This window comes from Artemia sp. Qi Xiang Cuo, chromosome 1 (assembly GCF_049724085.1).
Source record: "Artemia sp. Qi Xiang Cuo chromosome 1, ASM4972408v1, whole genome shotgun sequence".
Classification (NCBI taxonomy): Eukaryota; Metazoa; Arthropoda; class Branchiopoda; order Anostraca; family Artemiidae; genus Artemia; species Artemia sp. Qi Xiang Cuo.
In genome coordinates this window covers 70,970,757-70,981,670 of record NC_142794.1, presented here as the reverse complement: position 1 = coordinate 70,981,670, position 10,914 = coordinate 70,970,757, and the positions used below count along the sequence as shown (strand labels likewise).

The window sequence follows — 10,914 nt, the reverse complement described above, 5'->3', positions numbered from 1 at the left end:
TAGCCAAAATTTTTTCGTTTCTGTGACAAACATAAACAAGGAGGGCAAGAAAATTATTACAATCAAGAGGGAGAAAGCTTACCATACTTTTTAACATAGTCGAAACTACACAAAAAGAGTTCAACATAAAATTTGCTCTCCTCTCCTATTCTGATCCAAACAAACTATATTCCTACATTTTGCAAACTTGGAAAATTATTAATATAACATCCCTAAAGAACTTAAATGGAAATAATATAATCAAGTTACAAACAACAGTTTTAGCATTAAGATCTTATAGAAAACTACAGACGAGCCACCAATTCGAGGAGAGGAGGGGGCAACTGCCCTTTAATGTTCGAATAAAACACCCCTGGCCATGTTAGAAACGGCCAAAGTATTAAACAAAATACTTAATCCAACATAAATTTACTTTCATTATTAGAGATATTCTGAAAATGACCGAAGACTGAAAATGAACGAGACTTTATCGAATGTATTAAATATTTGTACTAATCATTCTATTCGTAAATATACCTTTCACAAGGGATTTTCTCTCGGATGGCAGCCTATGAGGGCTTTATAGCCAAGAAAATGACTCAATTTTGCTCTGGGTTAGATTCTGGTGGGCTTGAGCGACGCTGTGCTGTTATTAAAGGGTCAGTTTTGCTCCAAATTTGTTCTAACTTGCCCACTTTTTAGAAAGAACATTTGAATATTTTAATATTCAAGTTCTTTTAAGCTTAGTAGAGCAAAGCCACGTTTTCAAGACGGAATACTACCTCCAAAGTGTCCGTAAAAACTCCATAGATTGGTGGAGGGGGTCATCATAAGGGTAAGATATTTTAAAGCAGACTAACTACCGAAAATAATTTCCTAAATTTATTTAAACAACCACGTGGTGTGCAACACAAAGCGAAAGTATTTTTACTGATTAAACAAAACAGTGAAATTTTCAAGAGATAAAACCAAGAAAAACTTTGTTGTCGTTACAAAAATTTAAATGCCTATTTTTCAAGGCCGTATCCAGGGGGGGGGGGGGGTTTACCGGTTTTTAACCCCCCCCCCCCCCGAAATTTTTGACCGACTCGAAAATAAGTCGAAAATTAGTAAAACCTAGGTAAAAATCAGTAAAATTAGTCGAAAACTGAGTCAAAAATTAGTAACCCCCCCCAAAGTAAAAAATTAGTAAACCCCCCCCCCCTGAACAAAAATCCTGGATACGGCCCTGCTATTTTTACATACTTTTTCCTATTTCAAAGGATGAAAACCTCACACTTTCCCAGCAAGGCCATATCCAGGGGTGTTAGGGAGTTTGAATCCCCTCCCCCGACATTTTAGTCTGATTTATAAAAACATAACAAAAGGAATATAAAAAAATTTTTGATGTGTTTTTAAAGTTTTATTTTGTAAAACTCCTCCCAAAAAATCCTCTTGCAAACCCCCCTTCCCCCCTGAAAAAAATCCTGGACATGGCCCTGCCTCCTACGCAGTATATTTCAACCCCTCAGCATATTCCACTGTTCTACATACATTACCTTTCTAGCTTTCATAACACACTCCAGGCTCTTACACTCGAATTTTTCGGAAGGGGCATCATTGTGAAAAATACAAAACGTACTCATTATACAAAAAAATAACAGTAAATTATAGATACCTTAGAAAAATTGATATTTGATAGAGGAGAGATGGCAGCCTTGCACGAAGTTCCTCAACAGTACATGTCTAATGCTCCAACAGAAAATACATCATTGAAAAAAAAAGTTTCCCTACTTTTTATTCTGGGAAGATCTCTTGCGATGAGAATTAGCCCCTCCTCCTCTGGGTGACCAAGATTTCACTAAAATCGCAAAATTTGTCACTCCTGAGAAAATGAGAACTTTTTTCCAACCACTACTCCCTCTAGAAAAATATTTACTGGTGTTTACTTTGCCTACTCCCGACCTAGTAAACTTCACGCGGGTATTCCTGGCTCTTACCTGAACCAACAGTGAAAATTCTTTAAGAAACATGGGAGACGATCAGCTCCAACCGATGTCACTCGCACAATTTAAGACTAAAGCCAAGGAAATTTGGAGAATGTAAATTATAAACTAGTTAGACTTTTGAGCTTTCAACTTTTGGTAGGCTTAACCATATTAATTTACATTTTAATTTATGACGTTTATAATTAGTTAATGATGTTACATAATTACCATATGACTGCATAAGTGGTTATTTTAAGTAAATATTCCCCCCTTGAATAGGTGATAGTTTCAATCTTTTCCGTTCAGGGTCAATGATTTGTATCATTGAACTCTTGTTTGCATGCTAAAATAGTCATAAATATAAATGTTCTCGTGAATTATGTCTACTATAGTAATGATGCTGCAAGAATGGGTGAAGGTATGGAGGTCAAGGTTTCCTACCTGCGTTGTTGGAAGAACTATAGGCTAGGCCTTTATTTTTCCTCCAGCCTAAGCAACTTTATCCAGGTCAGCTAAGTTTTCCAGCTCACCGTTTGAATTACTAGAAAAGTATATTTCAAGGATAACTATTTAATTTGTCAGGAAAGAAACTAAAATGCTTGTTTCGCCTCGATTTTTTGGTTAAACTTGTAAAAAAAAAGTAAGTGAGGAGCGATATTGAAGTGTAAAATAAACAGGAACTATTCTTTATATGAGAGTAGCTGCTCTCTTTTGAACCCTTCGCTCTTTACTTTAAACTTTTAGTGTTTGTCTCTGTTCTTTAAGTACAGACTACTGCTCCAACAAAAGGGCCACAGACAGGGCTGTTTTCGGGGGGGGGGGGTAAAAAATTAAAAAACACATAAAAATTTGTTTATATTCATTTTCGTTACGTCATGACGAGTTGAACAAAAATTTTTGGGGGGGGGGTCAAACCCCTCCCCCCTGTATACAAACTTGGTCATTGTTGACTTTTTTTGAGAAGGTTGTTAGGAAGACAAAGTTTTTTTTTCATTTAAGTTTAGTTCTTCCACTTTGTAGATGCTTCCATGTACATATGTGGAAAAAAAACATGTACCTATGTAAAAACCTTGTTCTAAGGCTTTTGTAGAATAGCTGCCTTTTTTGGATATGGTAAAGCATTTATAAATAAGGTATTCGAGGAATATCATGGCTAGTCGAAACTCATTTTTATTAGAAAATGTTACATTGCAGCGAAGAGGACAGAAACAAGTGAATGACAATCTGAAGTCCATAGTTGATTTGTAGATACAAAAACATTATTAGAGGATCAAAATTTTTCCACGTGCCATTTAGCGTTAGATTTTGGATTATAGTTGCTTCTCAATAGTCTCAGAAAATAACTAGGCGCTTCAAGTTTCCGACGGCGTACCGCCACCGACCGTGTCAGCGGCGGTGCACTGAAGCCTCTTCGGCGGCGGTGCACCGAGTGTTTTACGGTGGCGCACCACCGGTTTTTGGCGCAACTTTGGGGACTAGTCTATAGAGATAAATCGAACGCCATTCATGCCGAAGGAACTAAAACGAAAATATAAATCACTTCTTATGCCGAAAAAGTTCTAAAATCGACAAGACCTAGACGTGAATACCCCCCCCCCCCTCCCCGATAAAAAAGATGAAGAAAAAATACATCGGTAGTGATAATTTTTATCTTTGAAACAATTTTCATCTTTGAAACTATACAATTTTTTTAAAGTTAAGTCACCTGTATTTTCCAAAATTTTCGGTAGTTTATTTGTGCGTCTATCTACAGGCGAAACAGAAATGCAGCACAAAGGTAAGCAGTATTTAATAAACTGTATTCACAAAACAATATACAAATAAAACTAACCCAGTTTGCACTTTAACCATCAACACTTGGCCTATATCTTTATGTTAATTAAAAAAAACTAGAGAAAAACCAGATATGAACCAAAATTCTGATCAAATTAGGACTGCCAATGGATGATCAATGGAGACATTAAGACTGCCAAACTTTAAAGAAAAATAACTGCCGAAACACTGGGCCTAGTTTTTTTATTTCTTGCATTTAAGAACTTCTTGTTCTTAATACATTCTTGCTTACTTGCACCAATTTAATAATCAAACGAAGTTTCAGAAAAAAATAAAAGCATTAGCAAACATAAGTTTACTAGAAAAAATTCAATTCAATGTAACGTATTTTTATTTTTAGGCCACATTTTCCTTTGATATAACAACAATATAGGATAAAACATCAAAGGAATTTATTCATGATACCAAAAAGTTTACTTGGGGGATAGGGGAAGGGGGACTACATTCTATTACAAGTTGTTCAAGTTTTGCATGAGTTTGTACTGTGTTACCCTAAACTCGTTCAGAATGTTGAGTCCTTGTCTCACGGTCAAAGGACACTCTCCTTCTCTGCCTTACCCTCTGTAAAAATTTGTTCAATAAAAATTAGCAAGCATCAAAACAATAATACAACTGTTAACTATCATTTTATGACTTAAATATATTCCTCTTATAACCACCTCACTTTCATCATGAGAAGAATACAGAAAAGAAAGTAATGACCTGACATTCATTGATGCAAGTGACCTTATCTTACATAATGTCGCCTAGCTGCAATCTTAGTGTCTTCACATATTCTATCAATTTCCAGCCTACAAACTAGTTTGGAGGCCGTATAGGATGACAAAATTGAAGGGAAGCAAAAGTGGACTCAGACTGTTTTCAATATTTTAAAGGAGTTGCATGTCAATTTTTTTTAATTACCTTTTTACTATTTCGAAAATATTAAAAGGCCTGCCCAAAACCAAGAGCCCTAGCTCATTGTAACTTAACCTGAAAATAGTGAATCAAAATAATTCAATTTAAAGTAATGAAATATATTGAAAAGACTAGAAAAGCAATTTTCCAATGAAAATGCCCTTAAAAATATTGTCAAAATTCGGAGGGGGTAGGGGAGAGGGTAGAAAATACTAGTTTAGCCAAGTTAAGAACGTTTACATACTGGGATTTTGTAGTTTAATCATTTGTTTTAATTCTCTAAATAATTACTTGGTGAAAAAGTTGAAAAGAATAATTTTCAAACCTCTACAAAATTGCGAGTTAAGCCCTTTTGGTTTTGTGCAAGTCAAATGTGAATTATGAGAAAATAGCAATTAAATGCATTGCTCATAATATCTTGGCAATAGTAGAAATAACAATTGATTTATAGCCATTTACCCATCAGTATTCGTAAATAAACAGTTGATAAGTCAGACTCTTAAATTCTCTATTAATAATTCTAGTATTTTATTTTGGAGATTTTTCATTTCAAAGAAATGCAAGGGAGGGAGGTTTTTTGCCTGTGATGGAAAAGTGCCTAATGTAGTTTATACATTAGAGTTGGAGGTTATGACATCATGCACAAGTTCTGAAATTACATTCTTCATACAAATTTACAAAAAATTATTCAAATATATAGAATTTATAGCACCATCAAATAGATTACATCTTTATGTACATTAATATCCATCTCACTTATTACAATCACAGCTATCAATAGACGCGAGATCAGGAGCAAGACGAGGAGCAATCTTCTAGATTTTCTTTGTTTGCAATTAAACATATTCATTAGTTCCTGGTCTTGTCAGTGGCTCCATTGTCTGTAAAAAGTGCAATAATTACAATAGTTCAAAACTAACTATAAAATTCAAACCTGCTTGCTTTTTCAATCTGTTAGTAGATTAGACATTTAAAAAAACGATATAAATACATTTATTATATAGCCAAGTTTCTTTTCGTTTGGCTGTGAGTTTTGGATTTCGAAAATTTAATATAACACCAGAATTATTGAAAATGTGGATAATTAGATTACATCTAATTTTTATTTTAGATCATTATAGCTTTTTATCAATTAAACGTGTTCATTGGTTTGCTTACGATTGTATTGTCAAAATAATAGAATGTCAGAATGATTAAATAAAGTGAAAACTCCTTATACGATTAAATGCTCGATTTTCGAATATTCTATTATGTTAACTTTAATAGTGTCATCAGTGAGCAATTCGATCTTACAAACTAAACACGTACTTACTGGCTCTTCGAGGTTATAAATGTTTCATTAGGGTTGATTTAAAATATTCAACATCAACTAATCTACCTTACTTAGCTTTAACAGATTTTGTACTACATTTTGAATCACCCCACTTAAAGCAGGTCTTATTTGCCGATGAAACAAAACAACGAGCGTGTGCAGTTCTTGAAGGCTCTTTAAAACTGGGTATCTATAAAAATTTTCGTTATCTTTTTCCTAGACACACCGAGCATAGTGAAACACACTTAGAATGAAATATTACATTTCTAAATTGAAAATCCAGTGGATGTTATTTAAAGTTTTTGATTATTTTATCTAATCACGGCTAAATTACTTTAGGAAACGAATCAAGAAAAAAAAACCAGACAAACGTCCTCGAGAGTCATTGCTAGCGCACATGGTATCAAATCGACATTTCAGCTGCTGGGTCTTTGGCAGGGATAAGACTGTCATCCAAAGTTGCTGTAGTGGGGATGGATCCTTGGGCCCCATGCTGCCAAGTGCTGCCATCAACCTCCTGTGATACCACATAGTCAGTAAAAGGATCATGTTGTATACGAATAATATTCATATTCTTCTTTCATAGGGGTCATTTTACTCAGTTAATTCAGCATCCAAATGGCTTAGACCTGTTATTGCCCGTCTACGGCTGTTTTGTGTTGATTTTGGTAGTTTTTAGCAATTTTAGTGCATATTGCAATGGTAGTGTTAATAAAGGAAGCAGTTTTATCCCTTCTTATACCTTTATTCGTCTGTTATTTCTTCCTTTTTCGCCCTCTTCTCTCTTTTACTTCAATTCTCAGAGTTTTTTCACTATTTACATGCTTAATAATAATAATGGTTACTTGAAAAATTACCTTTTGAATTTTTGAATCTATGCCCGGTTTCTTTTTTTTTCTTTTTGTGGTCTACCTCACCTCGTTTTCAAAATTGTTATTATTTTGTTTATGCCTCCATCTACTGATGAAAGAGAAATACATTAAAAACATATTTAATAAACTATATATTCGCAAAACCCTAAGCCAGTTCTCGCTTTTATCACCAATATAGAAAAGGAAAATTCCGGTGTAATCGCCAAAAAAATATCGACCCAATTCTGTTTTTTTTATTTCTGGCATTCAACACCTTCTTATCTTGATTCCTTCCTTTTTACATACAACGCTCAAATAATAAAATGAAATTTCATAAAAAAAAGATAAGAGCATCTAAAAACTTAAATTGACTGAAAAAAGTAAAATTTAAACTTACTAAAACATTCTTCTTTTTAAACTTCGCACCATTTTCATTGACTGTATCGTCAACAAGAAAGGAGCAAAAACTTACGGTCTATAAATTTTACGGGGGTAAACAAAATTTAATCAGGGGGGGGGGGATATTGAAAAAGGATTACGTAAGAAATTATCTGGATTGCTATATTGTTTGATCGATTCGTGAAAAAAAAAAACAATTCATCTACGTGCTTCAGTTTTTTCTCATCTTGTCAGACACGGACTCTTTTTTTTATCCATTAATTTTAAGGCCCAGTTGATAATGTCTGTTTTTACATTTTGTATAAAACGCATAGCAAACGCAACCCACATAGACTTTTGATCAAAATTTTTAGACAACTATTTGATTTAGCATAGCTGAAAGGTCCAATAAACTATGGCTTTGGGAATGATAGGACTCTATATAGTCTCTGGTGAAAAAGTTGCTAATTACACACTTTGTCAAAGCATTTGATATTGGGAAATGTACGGTTTTTTCTAGGGGATAGATATCCCAAGGGGTGGGGGAATTTTCATGCATGATTTAAAAAACGGTCAGAAACTAAATGAAAATAAAGAACTTTTTTCAACTCCATATATGAGGGTGGCTGCCCCTTCCTCAATCCATGCTTTTCACGCTAAAGTTTGGCTTTTTGTCACAATCCTTTAGAAAAGAGTGCTCAAACACAAGGGCCGTTGAACTTGAATGAGAAGCATTAAGAACTTTAAGAGTTTTACATAAATTCAATTCACATATAAAGATTGAAAAAAAGACAAAATATGGAGAAGGCTTACATCTTCGGGCACAGAACCAGCGTAAGGTCTTCCATTTCGCATACTTCCATTTTTCTGCAAGACTATCCTATCTTCAGTTGTTTTTCTATAAACAGGGTTATCAAAATTCATTCCAGAACCTCCTTTTCTTAAGATGAATTTATAAATAGCAAAGCCAGCAACAACCAAAACAGCTAAGAGAGCCATCAAACCCAGAATAAGCGGTAACGATGAGTTTTCACTTTCGATTTCTTCAGTAGATGATGTTGCATTCTCCATACCAAGCTGCTGCTTTTGAATTTCTTCTGAAATGAGAGTTTTTTTGTTTTCATTCTACAAACTTTGACCTTTAACATTCCATTTCTATACGTTATTCTTATTTCTCTTTGGAAAAAAAAAATGTTTCATGATACACTGAGTATAGATATAAACGTATATATATTAAAACTAATTACTGTCCATTACAGATGGTATTTAGGAGAGGAAGGGGCAAATATTATATGCGGCATAAATATTGTTGTACACACAGAATCTGCCCTTAGAATCTGGAAGGTATTGTATGAAATCTACTACTTCCACATTCCCCCTGATCCTGCAAATTTCTCTGACACCTTCACTAAAATTCAGACCTGTACATACCTATAAAAACAACTATATCATTTTTTACATGAATTATAGTCAATTGTAGGTGGGAAAACACACTAATAAAGCACTGCAGACACTACACACGAAAGAGAAAGAAAGAAAGAAAGAAAGAGAGAGAGAGAGAGAGAGAGAGAGGGAGAGAGAGAACATCTAACCGTTGTGAAATTTTCTGGTCATGAATAAGTTCACTGAGCATAAAAAGGTGTGTTAATGGCTCCTAACTGATATGACCCAAAATCAATAGACTTAGCACGACTTTTCTGAAAATGATTAGGTATAATTATCGTTACACATATATTTTTCTGACCTATTTTTGTCGTAATGTACAGTTTGTAATGATATCCTGGCAGAAACAGAAGAAGAATGAAAACACGATTTTTTTTTTCTCTCAGATTGAAAGCTAACTATACATCAAAACTAAACTGGTCTGTGGAACTCGGCATAAATAGAAATTCAATCAGCACAAGATAAAGAAATCTGAGATAAGAGATGGCTGAATCATCAAACAGCTGCTTTATTATTTTGCGTTTTTGTGGGGGGGGGGTGGACTCTAGACAATACTAACCAATGGAAAACCAACCAGCGCAAGTTCTCCGCATTTTGAGATGGTTTTCAAACTGAGGGTTTTTCCAATTAATGAAAATTTTCCGCAAACTTAGAGTTAGTTTTTTCAAAGGATTTTCGGAGTATTTTGGGCATATTAGGCAAAGAGCATATCAACAACAGTACAACATATTTGAAATGTTCTCTTTCCTAGAAATAAGGAACAATCAATCTACCTTTTGAAAACTGGGTTCATCATTTCAATGAATGGAAATGAGATTTTCATTCACAAAAGAAAATTAAAAAAAGCAAAGAAATTTATAAATTAGAGCGTAAAAAACATTTTTTTGTAAAATTTTTACTCTTAAATAGCTCGAAGCTCAAAGAGGAGGGGCCCTTTGGGAGGGTCAAAATCTTTAAGGAATTTATTGAGATTCGATCTTAGCGCACTCTGATGACATGTCGATACCATCTGGTCTCTTTCCAATGATACAGATATTGAGTTGCCCTGTATCACACTTTTATCGATCGACGATACAATGTGAATGATTCCTGTACATCTAAAACCTTGTTTTTAATGTTCGCAAGTCAAATACTTAACATTTCTAGAAGTTAAACTGTTTTTCGCATTTTTACTTCACATAGACTATTATTAATTTTCAAATTTCAGCAAACCAACTCTTTCATATTTCAAGAAATCTACACAGTTTTACAGATTTACATTTTTAATTCTTGATCTTTCAACATTTCAATAACTTGAGTTTAATATAATAATAACAAGAATAATAACAAGAGTTTAATGTTTCTTCATAATTTCAGAATTCTAATGCAGTTAATGTCTCCATTTTAACAACTTAAGGACTTCATCTTTCAAAAAGTTCACTTTTTTCCCATTTGCGCTGTCCTAACACTTTTAAGTTCCACAATATGACAACTCTTAGCCTCAATATTTCAACATTCATCATCTCTTTTAATTTCAAATTCTAAGACTTCTAATGCTCGCATTTCGACCAGTCAATGGCTTCATGTTTGTTCTTTTTTACAGAGATTTGTTGAATTTGTCAGCCATTTTCGACAACTTCCGAGTATTTAATTACTTCCTAAATCTATCAATATGTGCACCTCTAATGACAGTGCAGTAATACAGCAGCAAAATTACCCCCTCTTGCATAAATAGAACAACTTAAACGGGGGATTGGGCACAGTAAAATATAAAACACACTATTATTGGAAGACTTAATAGAGCAGCGTTAAGAAGTTTATCATGGCTGCAGTAATTTAGATCTGAATCTTAAGTTACCCGTGGCTGTGGTAACTTAAGAAATATCTGTGTTATGTTCTTACATAACTTTTCAGTTCCACTTTTGAACTAAGATAATCAGTTTTTGGAATATCGACACCCAGTTCGAAGACTCACGGTCACCGAGAGGATTTTTTGACCCGTATAAGTATTCTTAAAGTAGTTTCAAGAAATAAAGACACTGAATTCCAAAGAAAAAAATGCTGTGAGTTATATTTACGTGGGTTGAAAAACTAAGATTTCTCAAGTCCAAAGACAGAAATGACGACAAATATGGGGTTCGAACTAGAGGTCCACTACAGCCTATAACCTACTATACAGTCATAATTACAGAAGACAAAACCAGAAAAAGCTCATAGGTGCTGCAGGTTGTACTGGTTTGATTTTAACCCAACAACCGGAAAAAATTGCAGGTGT

General features: G+C 34.0%; 1 protein-coding gene across 1 annotated transcript in view; it reads right to left on the bottom strand.

Moving 5' to 3' along the window:
• Positions 1-3,720: 3,720 nt before the first annotated feature.
• LOC148956676 (uncharacterized) overlaps positions 3,721-10,914 on the bottom strand; it is a 275,875-nt gene continuing 268,681 nt past the window's right edge. The window contains exons 18-19 of the mRNA XM_089091698.1: positions 8,031-8,314; positions 3,721-5,557 (exon numbers count right to left, since the gene is read on the bottom strand). Coding sequence (XP_088947824.1) covers positions 5,513-5,557; positions 8,031-8,314 — 329 coding nt within the window. The 3' untranslated portion in view covers positions 3,721-5,512. The remainder of the gene's footprint in view (positions 5,558-8,030; positions 8,315-10,914) is intronic.